At 36.6% G+C, this 23,400-nt stretch overlaps 1 protein-coding gene across 5 annotated transcripts in view; it reads right to left on the bottom strand.

The window, feature by feature from the left end:
• The window catches only part of SBF2 (SET binding factor 2), a 518,200-nt gene that overhangs the window by 280,093 nt on the left and 214,707 nt on the right, over window positions 1-23,400 (bottom strand). For 3 of the 5 annotated variants that reach the window (XM_064288443.1, XM_064288439.1, XM_064288442.1), the window contains exon 3: window positions 1,507-1,644. In XM_064288443.1, the coding sequence (XP_064144513.1) occupies window positions 1,507-1,644 (138 nt within the window). Of the gene's footprint in view, window positions 1-1,506; window positions 1,645-2,568; window positions 2,688-17,955; window positions 22,991-23,400 lie in introns of those variants that run through there. The other 2 variants (XM_064288440.1, XM_064288441.1) reach the window with 2 other exon arrangements.

Raw genomic sequence — 23,400 nt, 5'->3', positions numbered from 1 at the left:
GCCATTTGTTGGCAATTCTACCCAAGCACTGCCCAAAGCAAAGAAAACTATAGTCAGAGACTTCTAGTTTTCTGTTTCAATTGACAATATAATCTCTAACTTCAAACAGAAGCAATAGGCCATGTTGGTCTGATAGTCATTAAACATTTGACATCAAATATTCCTTAGTTTGATTCCATGACAAGATCCTTACTATTTTTACACGGCTTCCCACACAAGATCAGACAATAAAAAATAAAATGTTCTGATAATGCATATTTTGATCTATGTAACCTTTTTACATATCATTATGATTAATAAGTTAGCTTGCTAGTTTTAACACATCACCCTAATGAAGTTGGATAATGTGAATTTACATCATGAAAGGTGATTTGTCTCCTCTTATGTTGACAAAATCAGATTTCTGTATCCAGAAAATTCCAATCTCGGAGTTCAATAAAAAACAAACAAATAAATAAATAAAACAAAAGTAAATGCTCTTTTATGAGGCCATTTCAGAAAGCCAGCCAATTCTTTTCCCCAGTGGTGAGACCCATTCATCAGCATGTAGCAGAGACACTGCAGATCAGCTTACTCAGCATCCTCCCAACCCCTTCTTGTACTACAGAGTCGAGAAAGCAAAAACCAAAAAAAAACCCCACCACATCTTTCTAACCACCTTGTAGCGGGGTAGGTTCTGCATGTAACCTGACTTTCACCAAGAAAACAACCATTGTAAGATTTAACACCAGAACTCAGCAGTTTGAAACAGTGGCCTCACATGGGAGATCAGAGTTTTCTAAGGCAACTACGGGCAAGGCTATACTGTTTGGAATCCAGCACCATAAGTGTCAAGGGGTAGAAGGTAGACAAAGCGAGGTTTCTACTAGTACAGCCCCAAGCTGAGTTGTTCCTAGTTTCCAAAATTGGTTCCCTCCCCACTCCTGCCCTGAAATTCAGTAACTTGTTCACAAATCCTTTCCTGTTTAAATTAGATGAAGCAGATCCAATTGTCTGAGACTAAAAATCCCAACCAATATCGCTCTGAAAGAGCAAGTGTTTTTAATTTCTATATTTCTAATCTATGAATTTTGTTCTGATCATGTTAATAATACTACCACTAATAATAATGAGTTAATATTTATTTGGGTTATAAACAATACAGTGAAGCATTATGACAGTGATTTATATACATTCTGATTAAATGCTCTATGCTGTGAAAGATCCCGTGGGGAAAGGGCAGGGAAAAATCATACATTTACAACAAGAGGAAACCAATTTTCTTAATAAACTCAAATCAAATAAATACTCAGATTATGATAAATATTTTAAAATGGGACAATTAAGCCTGGACAGTAACCTCACCTGGTGGCCCTCCTTTCCAACATTATAATATTTCACACTTTGTAAAGTAGTCCATAAAACTCAAACCTGCAGTTCTAACAAAAAACAAATACAGCATTAAAAACAAAAAGATTCCTAAATGTTGTCCCTTTAACTGTACTTAGGCTAGAAAAGTAGTTGTACCTGGAGATTGATCTCTGCCTCATAGAAGGTTAGGCATGAGCAGTAATGACGATCCGAGTCAATATCTGTCAGGACTACCACAAAGAACGTTGGCTGCTTCCTCTCTCTGGACAGCTGCCACCCGCCAGGCTGACAAAACTAAGTGGAATAGGAAAAAAACAAAAAAAAATTATCATGTATTGGAAGTATAATCAAAATTTATTATTCATTTATCTCTGAAAAATGTTAAATATTCCATTAAAAAAAAATTCCAGTTGATGTGGTACACTACTTCAGTCAACATTAAAAAAAAAAAAATTCACGTAGAAATTCCTGAAGCCAAGCACTTTCAATGATGTGCATATACGGTTTATGAGGACAGTTGAGATTCTCCACAGATGCCACTCATTCTGAGACTTAGGTTGTCATACAAAGGAACATAGCACCAAAACGAAGGACTTCTCCTCTCACAAGGAGAACAAATCATGATATGAAATAGGTTGAAGATAAAATGCAAGGTTATCTATCACCTGATGGAAAACAGAATTGTTTAAAATATTCCTTATGAATCTAAGAATCTTCATCAGTGCAATAAAAAAGATACCCTGATTCGCAGTATTGCGCAGAGAAATAGAACAGAAATAGAAACGCGCTCACCAATATAGCAGCCCTCTATGCCAAATTACCTTCTGCTACCCTGCTTAATGGAAACCCTGGTGGTGTAGTGGTTAAGTGCTACGACTGCTAATCGAGAGGTCAACAGTTCGAATGCACCAGGCGCTCCTTGGAAACTCTATGGGGAAGTTCTACTCTGTCCTATAGTGTCGCTATGAGTCGGAATCGACTCGACGGCACTGGGTTTGGTTTGGTTGTGGTTTACCCTGCTTAATAACTGTAATCCTAAGTAATTTATTTAGCTCCTAGTGCCTCTGTTTCCTCAGCTATAAAAAGGAGAATATTAGTACCTATCTGATAGTAGGGACAGCTTATCAGGGAAGCTTATATATGCTAATACATGCAAAGTGCTCAAAACAGCCCTTGGCACATAGTTGTCTGCAAATGTTAGCTATTATGATTACTAACCCTTTCAATCCAGCTGAGGTATCTATCACCATCTCTTTTACACTTGCTTTTCCCTTCCATATCAACCTTTTCGAAAACCTGTCCCTTCTTTCATTGCCTCATTTCCCCCTTATGTCAGCCTAGAGAGACATCAGAAAAGATCTGGATGTTAGTTACGTTCACAGCTTCTCTACAAACTTGACAAATTCTTCCAGATGCATTTCCTTAAGACATCATAAGAAATACATGAAGAAATAACATGAAAAATTTAGACACCTTATTTGGTAAATGAAAACATTTGTACTAGATTTTTGTTTTAAAATAGTAATTTATTCAACAAATATTTATTGATCACTTAAGTGCTCATTTATCCTATGAAGCCACTCTCAAACTCACTGGTTTCTCTATCCCCTCCAAACCAAAGAAACAGGTAGTTCCCCTCCTGTGCTCCAAAACAACTGTTACATATTTTTACTACAATAAGTGAACAAAATAATAATAATCTCTTCCTCCTACATACTTCCTTGGAACTTCTTATCTAATCTACTAATCTGATACGGAAAAGCTGACTTGTATTTCTTTCTCTTCAGGTGTACATTTCTGTTTTAACAATCCATTTTATATACTAAGTTTCACGGCATCATGACTTAGGCATATTTGTGACCACCATGAGCTCCCCCAGCCCCCTCCAGGACTGCGCAGAATACTCAGACATTAGCTGACGTTTTCATTTTGTGAACGTTTACACTGATTTACATTGATGGCTATGGTGGGTAAAGCTGCTGGTGTCTTGAAGGGAATCAGAGCAGCAGGTCCCAGCCAGCAGTAGCTGTGCTCTCCAAAGCTGTGCGTTCGCAGCTCAATTATTTTAAGTCAGTTTCACTTAAGAAGGCTCTTGATGAAGCAATAAACATTAACTTGACCCTCAAGTACAGAATCTTGTTTAAATAATCTGTGTTTCAAAATAGTAACGACATATAAAGCACTTTTATTGCATGTGGAAATATGATGGTTGCCTTGAGGAAGACACTTGTGCAATTGTTTAAACTGTGAGCTGAACTATTTGCTTTTTTTCAAAGAACATCATTTTTTACTTCGAAGAATAACTGACAAACAAAATATACAGACTTATGTATCTGGCAGGCATTTTTCAAAATAAGTATCATTTCGAGATAAAGATCTGAGAGTATTTGTTACCAATGATAAAATTTGAGCTTTCAAGCACCACTATGAGCCTGATGGCTTTGCAATATTTCATGATTTTCTGATGAGCAATATGGTAATGTTAACTAATGTGATTTTTTTTTAATATTACATAATAAAATATGCCGACATTTATTTAGGTCTGCATAAATCATTGAACCTATAGTTGCCAAATGGCCAATGAACGATAATTGAAATTATGCATAGATAAAAGATCCATTCAAAGTGCAAAGTAAAACAATAGATTTCAATGTAACAGAGTATGAAAAGTTCACTGACACGGTTACAGATTCCACATTGCAACTAACCTTTAAGAACAAGTATTTGTCAAGTGTTGGTGTAGTTTCCACGATCACCTGAAAAGGCTTTTAAAATACTCTTTCCTGTTCCAACAACATATTTGTGAGACCTGATTTTCTTCATATGCTTCAACCAAAACAACGTATTTCAAGAGACTGAATGCTGAAGCAGATATGAGAATCCAGCCACCTTCTATTAAGGCAAATATCAACAGTATTTTTATAAAAATGTAAAACAATACCAATCTTTTCTTTGTTTTTTATTTTGGAAAATAGTTATTTTTTATAAAAATATGTTATTTAAGGTAGCCTGTTCACTGTTATTTTAAATAAATATTTTTGAAATTTTAGTTTAATTTCTAATATGTAAATCAATAGATAAAACCACATAAAACGCTTTGAGGGCCTCAAAAATTTGTATGAGTATAAAGGGTACTGAGACTCAAAAGTGTAAGAAAGAACTGCTATTCTCATGAGAATGAATATTAACATATAACCAGTCTTGGCTTAAGCTACTTGGATAACAAAAGGTATAATCTTTGGTAGTATCAAGGAGTTTTATCAGGTTACAACACTTAAATGTATCTCTCAAAATACACTTACTCTCTTTTAACAAATTTCTTTCCTGAATTAGGCTAGGTATCAAAAAAAAAAAAAAAATGCTGTTGAGTCAATTCTGATCAAGGCAACCCCATGTGTTACAGAGTAGCACTGCTACATAGGGTTTTCTTTGCTGTCATCTTTTTTTTTTTGTGGGGGGGGGTTCTATTTTTTTCCTTTTTTTTTTTAATTGTACTTTAGATGAAGGTTTACAGAAAAAAACTAGTTTCTCATCAGACAGTGCACACATTGTTCTATGACACTGGTTAACAACCCCATGACATGTCAGCACACTCCCTCCTCAACCCTGGGTTCCTGATTACCAGCTTTCCTGTTCCCTCTTGCCTTCCAGTCCCTGCCCCAAGGCTGGTGGACCCCTTTAGTCTTGTTTTGTTCTATGGGTCTGTTCAGTCTTTGGCTGAAGGGTGACCCTCAGGAGTGACCTCATTACTGAGCTGAAAGGGTGTCCCGAGGCCATATTCTCAGAGTTTCTCTGGTCTCTGTCAGGCCACCAAGTCTGGTCTTTCTTTTTGAGTTAGAATTTTGTTCTATATTTTTCTCCAGCTCTGTCCAGAACCCTCTATTGTGATCCCTGTCACAGCAGTCAGTGGTGGTAGCCAGCCACTGTCCAGCTGTACTGGACTCAGTCTGGTGGAGGCCGTGGTAGATGTGGTCCATTAGTCCTTTGGATTAACCTTTTCCTTGTATCTTTAGTTTTCTTCCTTGCTCCCGAAAGGGTGAAACCAGTAGAGTATCCTAGATGGCCACTCACAGCCTTTTAAGACCCCAGACGCTACTCACAAAAGTAGAATGTAGAACATATTCTTTATAAACTATGTTACGCCAATTGAGCTAGATGTTCCCCAAGACCATGGTCCCCACATCCCTCAGCCCAGCAATTCGGTCCCTCAGGGAGTTCAGATGTGTCTATGGAGCTACCATGGCCTTGCCTTGTACAGGCTGTGCTGGCTTCCCCAGTATTGTGTACGGTCTTACCCTTCACCAAAGTTTTCACTTATCTATTAAGTGTTTTTCCATCCTTACCCCTCCCCTCCCTCATAACCATCAAAGATTATTTCTTTTTGTATGTAAACCTTTTCAGGAGTTTTTACAGTAGTGGTCTCATAACATATCTTTCCTTTTGTGATTGACTTATTTAACTCAGCACAATGGCCTCCAGATTCATCCATGTTACGAGATCCTTCAAAGAGTCATCATTGTTCTTTATCATTGTGAAATAGTTTGCCAGGCCTTTCTTCCACAAAACTGCTGGGTGAGTTCAAACCACCAACCTTTAGGTTAGCAGCAGATTGCAAACCACTTGCGCCACCCTGGTATATCATTTTCTAAAATGAGTTTTAAAATCAGGAAAGAGGTGTCTGAGTTAAAGTTATAATAATAGAGCCAGTATCGCCAGTTCAACAAATTGCACTTCTGATATAAAGGGAATCAATCCTGAGAATACCAAATAATCCCCTTCTCATAAGGAGCCCTGGTGGTACAATGGTTAAACACTGGGTTACTACCTGAAAGGTTGGCAGTTTGAACTCATCAGTGGTTCTCTGGGAGAAATGAGCTGGTGATCTGTTCTTGTAAAGATTACAGCCTAGGAAACCCTATGGTGCAGTTCTTCTTTGTCCTATAGAGCCACTGTGAGTCAGAACTGACTCTACGGCACGGAACGACGACGACAATCCCCTTTTCTCACAGAGGTCTATCACTCATGTATAAGCTGATTATTAAGCTTGGTAAAAGCTACACACCACAGGACGATGACTATTATGTTTTCACAAAATTTTAAACTAAACTGCAGGTTTTCAGTAAGGATTAAACTAAATCTCTTTATATTAGTTCCAATTCTATCAAATATACTGACTTCTCAAATGGAAGTTACCTGTCATAGAGCAGAGCCTTGGTGATACAGTGGTTAAAAGCCTGGCTGCTAACCAAACGTCCAAAACCAAAACCAAACCTAGTGCCCTTGAGTTGATTCTGACTCATAGCGACCCCACAGTGACCCTATAGGACAGAAGAGAACTGCCGCACAGAGTTTCCAAGGAGCGCCTGGCGGATTCGAACTGCCAATCCTTTGGTTAGCAGCTGTAGCACTTAACCACTATGCCACCAGGGTTTCCAACCAAATGTCAGCAGCTCAAATATACCAGCTGCTCCTTGGAAATCCTACTGGACAATTCTACTCAGTCTAATAGGGTTGCTATGAGTTGGAATCAACTCGACGGCTAACAGATTTTGGTTTTGTCATACAGCAGAGTCCATAAATAAGAAGTAACCTTTTATAAGCAGATAGATGTGTTAATGAAATGAGCCATCAGATACTTTGCTGCTTAAAACTAGAAAAAGCAGTTTCTAATGTGCCTACTTTTTTCAAATGTTTTTCACATACACATAATAAGAGAAAAATATAGAATAGCCATAAATGTCTATAGCATTACTGTGACTAATTTGAATAATCCCCGAAAGGTGAAATATTGACGAAGGTCCCTTGGATGACAGTCACTCTAAACATTTCTCAAGAACTTCATCACACCCATAAATTTACAGCTCAATGCATCGTGTTTTATAGTGCAATCTTTATACAGAAAAATAAGTGTCCTTTTTTTCTCTTGGAGTCTATAATAAAATTCCTTCTTCCAACGGAAAGTTACAGACACACAGCATCAAGAAGGAGATTATGAGAATTTAGATAGTAAGACTGTTACTTCTAAGTAAGTTACTTCAATGGTCTCATTTTCCTTAGTTTACATTGTAACAGTAATTCTGTAATAAAGTATTAACAATAAAGCTTTTGGGAAATCCCAAAGAACATTTTGCAGGTACCATAAGTAATTTTTCAAAACTAAGTTTAAACGTGGCCATAACTGAAAGAGTAATGGTAATTTTTGGTAGGCCTAGCTTGACATTTTTTCTAGGCTGTTGGAGAGTCAATTATACACTGGTTACACATGGGATCCCCTGCTTCACACATAAATAAATGCTATAAAAAGGAATTCTTTCATACTATAAATTTTAAAATATCATTAGGCTCATACTCAATAGTAAAATTTGAATTCTACATTCTTAAAATGAAATACATCATTATACAAATATTCCGAAAATAAACAATTTAACAGCTCACACAATTGAGTATACAAAAATATTTTTTTCAAAAGATGAAAAGAAATGGGCCTAATCTGCAGCTAAATGTCTATTTATCAAATTCATTGTATCTTATGTATCTTTAAAAAAAAAAAAAATGATAATTTTTTTTTTTTAAGTATCTATTCATAAAAAAAATTCATAGGATTAAGAAATAGAGATCTGGGGGTAACACAAGATGATCCCACTATTTAATGAGGAGAACTTCTCATAAGATTTGAATCTGAAATTTAACAATGCTAACTGGTTCGGCCATTTCAAAGCTTTACTCAAAGTGTGTTGAGGAAGTAATAAATGATGAGGGAGTGAACACTACAATTCTTGAACCTGAGCACAAAATCACATTTCTGACAGGAATGTGAGAGGATGTTTAGACAGCTGGATACAGAATAGTCACTAAAAGACAGTAAGCAAAATGATAAGCAGTGAAAAAACAGGATAAGATCAAGATTTTACTCACCCTGTTGTCTTTATTGGCAAACAGGAAAAAAAAAATGCTACCACAGGTGCAAAACCTAAAATGTTCAGAATTGACTGTTATAACTGATTTGGCCTACATTTTGCCCTCCCTTTTTCAAGTTGCTGAGAAAACAACATCTATTTGGCGTGACGTTCAATGAACATGCCACACAAGCTGTAAAATAATAATTGTTCTAATATATACATGATTGTAAATATACACACCACTTATGTTTTTGACTACTCCCTAATTATTTCCCACTGACTAGGGGGATTCCTTTTCAGGATGTTATCAGTCTTTGTTCAGCTCCAGTTTCCTTTAAGACCTTGGCATAACCTGGAAACAAATAATACTTCAAGGTCACAAGGTTAGATTTGTTAGACATTGCTAGAATTTACACATTAATGTATTACAGACACTAACTTTATTTATTTGCTTGTTTATTTCATGACCCAAATGTATGAAGTAGATCATTTACAAATAGGCTACTCATCAGCAAACACAGTAAAAATCTAATAATCCCTCACATCTGTAAAATACTTTATATATAACTGTATCTTATAAGACTCATTCACAATGAAACCAAGGCTATAAGATGTTGAGGTTATACAGCTTGTGCATGTTACTGAGGCACAACTCAAATCTAAGTCTCTGAACCCCTTCACTGCAGAATTATCTTTATAAATCATCTTACAGATATTATTTTTTAATAGAAATGCATGGTAGAAAAAATAAAATGAAAAAGAACTGTACTTTGTAACATACAATACTTTCCTTATAATCATTTATCTCTGAATGGGGGTGTATGTGTATTTTTATATATAATGGGGCATACTGTATATACAGTTATGAATCCTGTTTTCCCCTACTTACTAAAACACATGCATTTTCAGAAGAACATATTTTTAAGGAAATCATATTTAATGACTGAATATTATACCATCATATAAATATACATCAAATAACTTAACCAACGCCCTATTGTTGGTTATTTAAAGTATCTACAATTTTTTTTTTTATAAATAATCCTGAGATAAATATAGTATTACATAAATCTTTCAAGGCACACCTCATTATTTTCTAAGGGAAAGACAACTGGTTTTGTAGACTATGAACAAGTTGAGTGCAAAAATGCTTAATTACCCTCGAATACCTTTTGAAAGGTTAGGTGACCCCAAGATTATTTTGTTTTGCTGATAGATTTCTAAAGAGGAAAAGAACTAATAACAAAGAACTGTTATTATGAACTGTATTCTGACCAAAAAGGAACAGATTTGTGAAATCACAGTTTAATGTAAACTTTAGCAGGCTGAACTTCATGTCTAGCCAGGCAACGGCAGTGTCAGAAGTGTGTTCTATATTTCAGATTGACATTCGTCAAAAGCTCAGAAAAAACACAGTGGGCATTAAGACTTTGGAAGAGGAGCTGATTTAAGATCTTGAGAAACTCTCAAATGTTTTGTTATTATACCGTAATGGATATCAAATATGTGTGCTTAATTTTAAAGGGCAGCTTTTGATGAAGTGTGCTTAAAAGGGTCTATTCAAAACAACGTGCTTAAAATGAAGCTTAATTTAAATGGGTCACCTATATTGGTTTTAATAAAAATTTACATTCAGATGTTACTACTACACAGTGTTGCACTGTCCTCATCAGTATAATAAAACCTCTATAATATATAAGATAATAAGATTATCTGCCTAGAGAATGCAAATTGATTACACACTGTTTGAATTGATAAAAGTACGTAGGCAGACATCAGAACGTAGAAAAATCATGTTTTCTTTGACACCAACAATATGCAATTACAAAAAAGACCCCATTCATAATCTTAACATGTTCTCGAAATTACAGGAGGAACTGATCTAACCTCTCAGTTTTGAATATTTTGGTAAATCAGTCTCATGAACAGCCCTGCAGATATGGCTTTAAATGTGTTAATTTCAAGAAGCAAACTCCGAAGGGAAAATGAACATTTGGAGTCGTTCCTAACTTCCAAGGTTTGAAGAAAATACAACTGCACATCAATTACAATTTTTAAAAATCCCAAGATGAAGAGCATAAAAGAAAAGTTATTAATGACTTCTGGTTAAGCATGGCAAATGAAACAAATGCGTTTATTTCTAAGACCTCCTGAAAATCTACCAAAATTACAATAAAAATACAAACAACAAAGAAATGGGAAAGGATGTAACAACAGATTTAAAACGTTAACAAGATTTTGGAAGCCAGAAAACTAATTTACATCACAAATTCCTAGAACAGACAGGGAGTGGGAAGTATCAGGTATGTATCAAGGGAAGGCCAAAAAAGGGAACTCAGTGGCCACAAAGACAAGACAGGGAGAAGAAAACTTCAGACACCTGAGAATGAATAAGAAATCACAAGTATTGAGAAGAAGAAAGAGATTATATATCAGAGAGTACTCACAGAATAATAAAGATGTAATAAAAAAGCAAACAACATCCCAGTAGGTGTGCAAAAGAAACGGAAAATGAGAGATAGAAAGTAAGAAACTAAAATCACTGCAGGAGTTCTAACTTTCAGTACGAGAAAATTCCGATCAGAAAGAGTGCATACAGAGGAGGAACAGTTACAAAGAAATAAAAAATTAAAAATTCCATATACCTAAGATAATAAATTAATTAAAAAAAACTTATCACACATCATCATGAAATTTCAGAAAATTAAAAAATAAAGTGAAAATCCAAAAAACTTCCAGAATGAAACAAGTATGTATTTTGCAATGGATCAAAAATCATAATAATAACAGGAATCTACCAATATAGTTAATAACATTAACAAATCTAATCAGAAAAAAATAATGAAATCAACTTCACAATGCAAAAAAATGACAAAATTCAATACCCATTCTAAATTAACACAGTGAGGTCCATTATCACTAATACTGTTTACTAGACTTATTAACCAGAGCTATGTGGGTTTTGTTTTTTTATTACACAGGAAAAATACACAAAAATTGGAAGGTGAAATTATCACCATTTGCCAATGATATGCCTAGAAAATATAGCCTAGAAAAAGGAAGAGGATCAACTGAAAGAACTACTATGAACAGTAAAAGAATACAATAAGATAATAAGATATAAAATTAATATATAGAGGTAACTTCCACGTTGGGCCAAGATGGAGTAACAGGAACTGAATTTACACTGCAGACTGAAACACCTGAAAAAGCTGGGCAAAAATAATGGTTTGCAAGACACTGGATATTGCCTACAGAAAGTTTAAAGGCCACAGTGCAGGAAGGGGGAACAGAGGCAGAGCCTGGAGGACATACTTAGATGAGGGACCAAGCTGAGGCTGCTAGACAAACACAACTAGAGTTCATAAAATAGAGTGCCAGAGAGAAATATGCTGCACAAGAACCTGGCAAAATCTGCAGAGGATTCCTCTGGAGAATCCAGCACATGCTTATGGAAAACCACCTGAGGCTGGGAAAGAATCATCAGAAAGGGCTAGAGAAAACAGTGTCTGTTGCTTATACAGGTTTGGGGAAAGTGCTTATTCCCACCAGAAAAACTGGAAAAGTTCGTAATTATGCCATCCGAAGTCTTGGGCTCACCTGGCAGTTTGAAAGGCTGAATCCTTTAACTTGTGAACTCTGATCTAGCTCCAGGTGGCTAGGATCTGAGGCAGAAATGCTGCATGAGCAGCTGATATCAGAACTGAACAGAGACGGAAAGAGTGAGGATTTGTTACATCGTCATAGTTGGTATACAAAAACGCTGATTTGATTTGAATTTAACCACACCGGTAGTGTGTGATAAGTTAAAGATACCATAGCTTAAAAATGTAAAAAAATGTAAGATCCTACAAAAAAAACTACACTTTAAATATAAAAACCCAAAGAAGTTAAGGGAAAAAAGATATGCTATGCCAACATTGACCACGAAGAAAGCTACAGCAGCTATATTACTATCAGTGTCAATTTCAGAGCAAAGAATGTTAACAGGAACAAAGAAGTATTTTAAAATGATACATGGGCCAACCTGTTAAAAGGGCATAAAATCCTAACCATTTGTGTACCTAATAAACGCCCCCAAAAAACCCACTGCCATCGAGTTGATTCTGACTCATAATAACCCGATTAAGGCAGAGGAGAACTGCCCCATAGGGTTTCCAAGGCTGTAAATCTTTATAGAAGGAGACTGCCACATTTCTGCCCTACTAAGTGGCTGGTAGGTTCAAACTGCCTACCTTTTGGTTAGCAGCTAAGCGCATAACCACTTTGCCATGATAAACCGCAAGAAGAAAGAGATAAACTCTCTATTTTACTCAAAGATTTCACAATCCCTCTTTAACTTATAAATAAGTGATAGAACAAGTAGACATAAAACCAGTAAGGATATAGAAGATTTGAACAATACTATCAACCAACTTGACCTAACTGACATTTATAGAACACTCTTCCTAACAGTAGCAGAACATACATACTTCTCAAGCACACCTGGCCCAGATCATATTCTGAGCCATAAAATGAGATGCAATAGACATAAAGGATTCAAGTTATAAAAACTATGTTCACAGACAAGGAAATTAAATAGAAATCAAAAACAAGAATATCGCTGGAAAATTCACAATATGTGGAAACTATGTAACCTATGAGTCAAAGACGAAATCAAAAGGAAAATTTGAAAATATTTTTAACTAAATCAACATGTCAGAATTTGTAAGATGTCACTAAAGCAGTACGTAAGGGGGCATTTGTAGCACTAAATACTTAAAATAGAAAAGAAGAAAGATTTAATCAATGACTTCAGCTTCCACCTTAAGAAACTAGAGGAAGTCTGTGATGGTTAATGTTGCATGTCAACTTGGCTGGGTCATGATTCTTAGTGATTTTGCAGTTATGTAATGATGTCATCAACTCCACAATGAATCAGTCTGCCTGTCTTTCTCTTTACGTGTGTGTGTATGTATGTATACACTTCACTGGTTTTTGCTTCTCTAGAAAACCCAGCCTAAGACAAAGACTAAATTAAAATTCAAAGTAAGCAGAAAAATGGAAATAATAGAAATCAAAACAGAATTCCGTGAAATAGAAAACAGAGAAGCAACATCGAAAATCAACGAAAGCAAAAGTTGGTTCTTTGAGAAGATCAAAAAAACCTGATAAACTCTAGCCAGACTGATCACGAAAAAGAGAGAGAGAAGGAACAAATTGCTAATATCAGGGATGAGAGAGGGAAAATCACCAGAGATTCCACAGATATTAAAAGGATTAAAAGGGAATATTACGAACAACCTTACGCAAATACATTTGACAACTTAGATGAGATTCTTTGAAAGACACATAGTACCAAGCTTACTCATGAAAAAATGGATAACCTAAACATCCCTATGTATATTAAAGAAATTGATATTTTTTAAAAAACCTCTCCACAAAGGAACTACAGTCCCAAATGGCTTTAGTGGTAAATTCTATTAAACATTTAAGGAAGAAATAATAGCAATTATATATACATTCTCCCCGAAAACTGAAGAGAACAGAATACTTCCAAACCTATTTTATAAGGCCAGAGTTACCCTGATACCAAAACCAGACAAAGACATTATAAGAAAACTATAGTCCAATACCCCTCATGAATACAGTTAGAAAAATTCTAAAACAAATTTTAGCAAACTGAATCCAACAATCTATTAAAAACCTAATCCATGACCAAGTAGGGTTTATCCCTGGAATGAAGGGTTGGTTTACATTTGAAAATCAATCAATGGAAATTTTTACATATTTACATAAGAACTGCAACATACGAAAAAAGAAAGATGATACGGCCATTTCAATAGAGGAAGAAAAAGCATATGACAAAAATTCAACATTCATTTCTATTAACAAATGGAAGCAATCCAAATGTTCTTCAATATATATGCTGATATATGCAACAACTTTGATGAATCTCAAAGACATTATACTGATTTTGAAAGAAACCCGGACCAAAAGGTTACATACTATAAGATTCCATTTATACAACATTCTTAAAAAGGTGAAATTACAGTAATAGAAAATGTATCCGTGATTGCCAAGGATTACAGGTGGTGGGAGGCTGTGACTATAAATGGACAGCATGAGGGAGTTTTTTGGAGTGATGGAATTGTTCTGTATCCTGATGACAACCCATTGCAGTCAACTCTAACTCATAGTACCCCTATAGAACAGAGCAGAACTGCCCATAGGGGTTCTAGGGCTGTAATCTTTAAGGAAGCAGGCTGCCACGTCTTTTTTCCCCCAGAGTGGCTGGTAGGTTTGAACCTCCAACCTTACCATTAGCAGCCAAGTGCTAACTACTGCATAACCAGGGCTCCATATCCTGATGACCAAACTCGTTGCCACTGAGTCGATTCCAATCTATAGTGACCCCACAGGACAGAGCAGAACTGCTCCATAGGGTTTCCAAGGAGCAGCTGGTGGATTTGAACTGCTGACCTTTGGGTTGGCAGCCAAGCTCTTAACCACTGTGCCACCAGGGCTCCTATCCTGATAGTGGTGGTTAAACAGATTTCAAGCATATTATTAAACTCATAAAACTGTACACTAAACAAAATAAAGTCAATTTCACTGTACAGTATTTAAACAAAAAAAATTTTTTTAAGAACAATAGACATAATTATAGTATTTACTTCTTATGAAAAGTAAAAAATCACACATGGCCAAATTAGAGTAAGGCCAAATAAACCGGGTTTTTCCCAAGGGTCTCTAAAATAGGGCCTGGGCTCTGTCACAACTGATGTTGTCATTTCCCTAGAAGCAGACCCTGAGTAAGGATTCAAGAGCAAGTAATTTATTTATGAAGTGATCCCATGAAACTCGGGTAGGGGAGTAAGGAAGTGTGACTGGGGAGAGAAGGCAGCGAATACAGTGTACGTTAATGAGCAAGCTACCTATATGGGCAACTGGAGCTCAATTCTGATAGGGAACTCTGAGAAACAAGGTAGAACATACATTAGCATTACCCTACTCAGGGGTAAGGGAGCTAGACGTTTTTTTCCCTCATGTTACTCATCAATTAAAGGCCGATCCTTGCAGACATTAATTCCCCCCCAGTACTTCTAACCTGCCAATGTGTAAGGGAGTGGGGAGTAGGGAGGCAGAGCAGGTTCCAGGGGACAAAGACCTCAGGCTAAAAATCATAGGTGCTGGCAGTCAGAAGTCAGAACAATTTGCAAAGAAATGGAAGGTGCTGAGGAAAAATGAGCAGGGCACTGACAATATTTGCTCCAGATGGATATAAACATGCATACTTGGACATGAAGAGATTTATCTCTGAAATAAAACCCAAGAAGCTGCCTCTATTGGGTCAGAATAGGAAGGATATGTCGCTTCTTATTGTTTGGATATTTTCGCCACAAGCACAATATGGTGAAGGCTACTGCAGTCATCCAGGAGAGAGATGATGGCAGCTGAGATTGTGCTCATAGTGTTGGTGATAAAGAAAAATTGATGGATTATTTTGAAGGTACAGTTTGTAAGTTAGACATGGGATGTAAGGGGAATAGAAGGATCCAGAATGAGGTTTAGGACTTTGGGGTCTGAACAACTGAGTGATTACTGTAAGATGGAGTGAATAATACTGCCTTCTTCATAGGGTTGTTGTGAACATCAGAGTGCTTAAAACAGTGCCCACCAGGTAGTAAGTTAGGTGCTCAATAAAGGTTACCTTAAAAAAAAAAAAAGTAGGCTTTTATTTATATTTGTATATGTTTTTAATATTCCTCATGATAGTGAAATAAAATTATTTAAATTACTATTTTTGTTTTTAAATTATTAAAGTCCTTACTACATTGAAATTAAGGGACAGCTGTTTCTTTAACAAATGAATTACAAGGAAACTCAAAGGAAGGAGGAAACTATAGATTAAGATAGATTTAAGAGACCTATTAACCAAATATAGTATCTGGATTCTGTCTGGATGATGATTAAAACAAACCAACTGTTAAGAAAATAAAGTGAAAGAGTGACACGGGCACACACAGATGGGGGAATATGAAGACTGCCAAATATCTGGTGATATTAAAGAATTACTGTTAATGTTTTAGGTATGATAATGCCATTGTGGTTGTAAAAAAAACCAAAAAGTTTTATCTTTTAGAAAGACATACTAAAATATTTATGAATGAAATGGCATTAAGTTGAATAAAATGAAATTATGGTAATTTTTCCATAATTTTTTCAAATAAAAACAAAACTGAGGGAGGAACCCCACCTTATATAATGGTATATTGCCCAATGCTTATTAGCATTCTATATGACACATTGTTGTGTGCCATGGAGTCAATTTGACTCATAGATACCTTATATGACAGAAAAGGACTGCCCCACAGGGTTTCCTAGGCTGTAATCTTTATGGGAGCAGTTCAACAGGTCTTTTCTCTCGCAGAGATGAGTTCTAACCACCAACCTTTCAGTTACTAGTCAACCACTTACCCATTACGCTACAGGGCTCCTTATATGCCACATACCAAAAAAACCTGTTGCCTTCTAGCAGATTCGGACTCACAGTGACCCAGTAGGACAGAGCAGAACTGCCCCTTAGGGTTTCCAAAGAGCAGCTGATGGATTCAAACTGTAGATTCGAACTGCTGACCTTTTGGTTAGCAGTTGAGCTCTTAACCACTGTGCCACGAGGGCTCCAATATGACACATCAAAAGAAAAAAAAAAAAACCCATTGCCATCAAGTCGATTCTAATTCATTGTGACACACAGTAGATATCTGAAACATATATACTGAAAAAATGTCTAAATCATTCTTCTTAGAAAGTCCATCTGTAAGAAATGATAGGCTAACAAAAACATAGCCAACTTGACAAATAGGAACAATGAACAACCTGGAGGGGACTTAAACAAACAAGCTAGTAAGAATGGCAAAATAAGACAAAAATTAAAACAAAATGCTCTTCAATTTTTATAAAACTCTCACATATGACTTTTCACGACGTGGCACAGTGGTTATGTGCGACGCGGCTGCTAACCAAAAGGTCCACAGTTCGAATCCACCAGGTGCTCCTTGGAAACTCTCTGGGGCAGTTCTACTCTGTCCTATAGCGTCACTATGAGTCAGAATTGACTCGATGGCAATGGGTATTTTTGGTTTTGTCATTCTACAGATTTTACTACTCTTTAAGTTTGCAAGAGCTACATGCAGGTATGTATAAGGAATCCTGGAGGTGCAATGGTTGAGTCGTTGGCTAACTGAAAGATTGGTGGTTTGAACCGATGCAGCCACTCTGCAGGAGAAAGACCTGGTAATCTGCTTCCATAAAGATCACAGACAAGAAAACTCTATCACATGAGGTCACTATGAATCAGAATCGACTTAAAGGCAAACAACAACGTATGTATGTATACAATCCCATTCACCTACTTTTACTTAGTATTTTATCTAATTTCATTTAGGCTAGTTAAAAAAAAAAAAAACATTTTAACTTAATTCTATTACCTGTTACTAGATATACGTATAATTATAGACCAGATACAGAGTTTTAAAAATTTAAAATATGCCCATTAAGCTCTTTAGATGACACAGGACCACGCAATGTTTTGTTCTATATGTAAGGCTGGTATGAGTCAGAGCCGACTCAACAACAACTAACAACAACAAGCTCCTTAGATTTCCCCACCTTTTTTTTCCCTCTATAACGCACACACAGTTTCAAACACAAACTTACTTACCTGAAAAGAGATTTCTTGCTTACAGCCAGGCAAATGTTGTTTATACATATAACGTATATTAAATAGAATGTGTTAAATATAGCCACTTGAAATAGAGTCATTCCATCCTGGAGATTTCTGGCAGCTTTGTTAAGACATAATAGTTGAGAAGTTACAGGAAATATATCAATATTTCCTTAATATTAGGAAGAATCATTAATAATTACAGTCTAGCAGTGGAATTAAGTGTCTTCTAGAGAATGAGAACCCCTTTGCTGGACATTAAACTATCAGATATACTGAAAAAGTCATCATGGAGAAAACTAAACTTGATAATCTCATAGCCTTTGGCACCAGAAAAACAAGAACTGAGGCCTGATTCTGCCCCATGTTATGATTTTGTTATGATTTTGGTAAAGTTACCTAATTTCTCTGAGCTGTAGTTTTTCTCCAAGATAAAATATCTCATATTCTGCTGTTAAGATTAAGTGATACAATGCATATAGACATAGTGATTAATAAACACTATTTTAATAACCTTTGACATACCACACAGCTAGTACTTAAAAATACTAGCAATCAACATCATCTTCATTGTTACTGCTACTGCTATTATTATATAAGGAAATAGTAGGTCATTGATGAATGAACAGAGGAAATCTCTAGTCTGAGACATAAAGGATGGAATAACAGAGGGAACAGAAGGCCATTTGTTAGAGAACAGGATCCAGGTCTTATGTGTCAGTATGTATATGAGCAGTGGGAGTACTGATGGTGATGTCAGAGCTGATGGTAATTAATTCAACAATTAATTTACTGAACAACTATTATATGCCAAGCACTGTTCTATAAACTGGAAATAGACTAAGAAAGATAAAATCTCTACCCTGTAGAAGTTTACCTTCTGGTGATTCTGATGATGCATGGTTGTTTACGGAAGCAAGGTAATTCGAGAAAACACCCGAATCTGAAATATGTATATAGTAGCCAACTGACTCTTCTGTGGACCCAGACAAGAGTGTTAGAAATGGCTACATCCCTTAGACTACTGGTGCTGAAGTCTGCAAAGGAAATGACACCTCAAATTACAGTGGTTCCTGATACAGAAACCACCAAATATTTGCGTAAATCTCACAAAACACCTGTAATTAAATCTTCATTTGGTAGCCAAGGATTTAAGTATGTTTTCAAGTATCAATTCAATCTGTGGCTAAGAGTTCAACAGCAAAAACAAAATAAGATTTACTGTACATGCTGACTGAGTGGAATACTCCACAACAGCTACCACTCTTCAAAACACAGGATACAGTATAACTTGTGATTTGGAAATAAATCAAAATATATGTCAAATAAACACTAATGAAATATGATTTAATCAGTTCAAAATTTATTATTTTTAGCTCTCATGAGCTTTATAAAAATATGTTTGGTATGAAATACTAACACTGTTTCTGATAAGATCTGTCTAACCAAGATGAGTATTATTTACCAAAACAGAAAAACAATGTTTTAGCCTGATAGGACACTTGGCTAGCTTTAAATTCTATCATCAATCAGTCATCCAAAATATTTACTGATTGTTTACTTAATGCAGCCTTTCTGAGAAAGGCACTTGCAGAATATTCACTGGCTGCTAAATATTATTGTTAGAAGCAGCAACCAGAGATGGGTATCTGTTTAAGCTGTTTATCTTTGTCTATTAAAAAAAAATGAGAGCAAATAGAACAAAATGTTCTACCATAAAAGCTCAGTCTAACTGTATCTGGATAATAGCAAAATGGGTGTTTCCTTGGAAATTCAGAGTCTTTGAAAAGGCGGCCTGGAGGCAATAATTGTATTATCAAAAATTAAAACACATTAAAAACTTTTCCCTTGGGGAAAAGAAAAAAGAAAAAAAAAAAACACAAAAATCAGTCATTCACAGAAGAGAAAAAGACTGACTGCCACACAATAAGAGTACGCCTAGAGCCAGGGATCAGGACAAGTAAGAGTAAAGACTTAATAGTAAGGTCGAACCTACACATAAAAAAGAAAAAAAGGAACAGAAGAAATAGCCAAGTGGTTTCCAGTCAGATTAGCTTGTGGTAAAACGTTCGACATATAAAACTGAACAACATTACATCTGTGTTTATATAGCACCTTGGCATTTACACAGGGCTTTAAACCCTATGGGGCAGTTCTACTCAGTCCTGTATGGTTCCTATGAGTTGGAATCGACTCCAAAGGCAACAGGTTTAAATCAGAGACCGGCTCCTCGGTGAAGCCTTGGCTCACTGCCTCAAGTCAAAACAGCTCCTTTTTCTGGATTCTCATAATTCTTTGTTTATGCTTGTATTTGAGCATTTATCACAGTAGACCTTATTATAAGAGGGCAGTGCTAGTTCAGTCTTAAATTTCTCACCCTCCATGTGGGAGACCTGGGTTCGATTCCCAGATAATGCATGCAGCTGATGCACAGTCACCACCTGTCTATCAGTTGAGGCTTACAGGTAGTTATGATGCTGAACAGGTTTCAGTGCTGCTTCCAGACTAAGACGGGCTAGGAAGAAAGGCCTGGCAACCTTCAAAAAATTAGCCAATGAAAACCCTGTAGATCACAACAGTCCAATCCTGTTGTGCACATGGGGTCAGCATGAATCACAGGTCAACTGGACAGCAGCTAACAATACCACCTTTACTACAACTGATTATAAACAGACTGTCTTCCCCACTATATTATAAATAACAAAAGCACTATGTTTTATTCCATTTTTATTTCCCTAGAATCTAGAAATACATATCTCTCCAAGCAGGTACACAGTAAACTTTGCTTATTTAACTCCATTATCTTCTCTAATGTCCACAACAATTCCATGAAACAACAGAAGTCAATATTCTTATGGATTAAGCTTTGTCACCTAAAAGGATATGCTGAATTCCTAGTCCCTGCACCAGTGAATGTGACCTTGTTTATGGAAAAAGGGTTTTTCTTTGCAGATGTTATTAGTTAATGAATTCATACTGGAGTAGGCTGAGTCTTCATCCTCATCCGGTCTGAGTGGCATTTTACAAAAGAGAAGGACGGTCACATACAGAGGAAAAACAGCATGTGACAATCTCTCTACAAGCCAAGGAACGTCAAGAAACATTCCAGGCTACAGAAACTAAAGAAAACAAGGAAGAATCATCCCCTAGAGCCAATAGAGAGATAGCATAGCCTTGCTAACACCCTAAATTTGAACTTCCAGCCTTGAGAACTGTGGGAAAATAAATTCCTATTTTTAAATCAACCCCATTTATAGTATTTTGTTATGGCAGCCCCAAGAAATGCCAACAGATATTAAACCTGTTTTATAAAGGAGGAAACTAAGGTACCAAAGGTTAAATGGCATGCCCAGATTCACATAGCTAGACTCTAAAGCCATAGACTGCTAAGATAATAACTTTAATTTGATTGGACCACAGTGCTTACGAGATCTGGGTAGCAGGACTTCATTGAGAATTCACGTACATAATTTGAGATGAAATCTATGCAAAAATATGCATATTCTTTCAAGATACTGGTTAACAACCCCACAGCGTGTCAACACACTCCCTTCTCAACCTTGGGTTCCCTATTACAACCTTTCTAGTCCCCTTCTGCCTTCTAGTCCTTGCCCCTGGGCCAGTGTGCCCCTTTAGTTTCATTTTGTTTTATGGGCCTGTTTAACCTTTGGCTGAAGGGTGAACCTGAGGAGTGACTTCATTACTGAGCTAAAAGGCTGTCCATGGGCCATACTCTCCGGGTTTCTCCAGTCTCTGTCAAGCCAATAAGTCTGGTCTTTTTTTGTTAGTTAGGAATTTTGTTCAACGTTTTTCTCCAGCTCTGTTGTGATCCCTGTCAGAGCAGTCAGGGGTAGTAGCCAAGCACCATCTACTGTACTGGACTCAGTCTGGTGGAGACCGTGGTACTTGTGGTCCATAAGTCCTTTGGACTAACCTTCCCCTTGTGCCTTAGTCTTCTTCATTCTCCCTTGCTCCCAAAGAGGTGAGACCAGTGGAATATCTTAAATGGCCGTTCACAGGCTTGTAAGACCACAGAAGCTACACATCAAAGTAGGATGTAGAACATTTTCTTTATAAACTATGTTATGCCAATTGTGTTAGATGTTCCCCAGGACCATGGTCCCCACACCCCTGAGCCCAGTAATTTGGTCCCTCAGGGAGTTTGGATGAGTCTATGGAGCTTCCATGATCTTGCATTATACACGTTGTGCCAACTTCCCCAGTACTGTGTACTGTCTAACCCTTCACCAGAGGTACAACTTATCTATTATTTAGTGTTTTTCCATTCCCACTCTTTCCCTCCCTCATAACCATCAAAGATTGTTCCTTTTTGTGTGTAAACCTTTTCATGAGTTTTTATAGTAGTGTTCTATTACAGTATTTGCCCTTTTCTGATTGACTTATTTCACTCAGTATAATGCCTTCCAGGTTCATCCATGTTGTGAGATGCTTTGCAGAGTCATTATTGTTCTTTATCATAGCACAGTACTCTGTTGTGTGTATATACCATAGTTTGTTTACCCATTTATCTGCTGATGGGCATCTACGTTGTTTCCATCTTTTTGCTATTGTGAACAATGCTGCACTGAACATGGGTGTGCATATGCCTGTTCCTATGATGGCTATTATTTGTCTAGGATATATTCTTAGGAGTGGGATTGCTGGATCATATGGTATTTCAATTTTTAGCTTTCTGGGGAAGCGCAGTATCATTTTCAAAATGGTTATACCATTTTGCATTCCCACCAGCAGTGCACAAGAGTTACAATCTCCCCATGGCTTCTCCAACATTTTTTTTTTTTTTTTTCAACTGATGCCAGTAATGCCGGGGTGACACGGTATCTCACTGTAGTTTTGATTTCCATCACTCTAATGGCTAGTGATCCCAAGCATTTCCTTATGCGTCTGTTAGCCACTTGAATGTCTTCTTTGGCGAAGTGTTTATTCATTTCCCTTGCTCATATTTAACTGGACTATTTGTCTCTTTGTTGTAGAGGTGTTAGGTTTTCCTGCAGACTTTAGAGATTAGACCTTTGTCTGATTTGTAATACCTGTCTTAGTCATCTAGTACTGCTAAAAAAAAAAAAAAAAAAAAATTATGAGAAATACCACAAGTGGGTGGCTTTAACAAAGAGGAATTTATTTTCGTACATTCCAGTAGGCTAGAAGTCCGAATTCAGGGCACCGGCTCCAGGAAAAGGTTTCCCCTCTCTGTCAGCTCTAGAAGAAGGTCCTTGTGATGTATCAGTCTTCCACTGGTCTGGGAGTATCTCCAGCAAAGGAACATCAGGTCCATAGGATGCATTCTGCTCCTGGAACTGCTTTCTTGGTGGTATGAGGTCCCCATGTTTCTCTCTTTTATATCTCAAAAGAGAATGGCTTAAGACACTACCTAATCTTTTAGACCTCATCAATGTAACTGTCACTAGTCCATCTTCTTAC

This window comes from Loxodonta africana, chromosome 7, assembly GCF_030014295.1.
Source record: "Loxodonta africana isolate mLoxAfr1 chromosome 7, mLoxAfr1.hap2, whole genome shotgun sequence".
NCBI lineage: Eukaryota > Metazoa > Chordata > Mammalia > Proboscidea > Elephantidae > Loxodonta > Loxodonta africana.
Note: the sequence above shows the minus strand (reverse complement) of the source record. Positions and strands in the feature narration are given on the sequence as shown.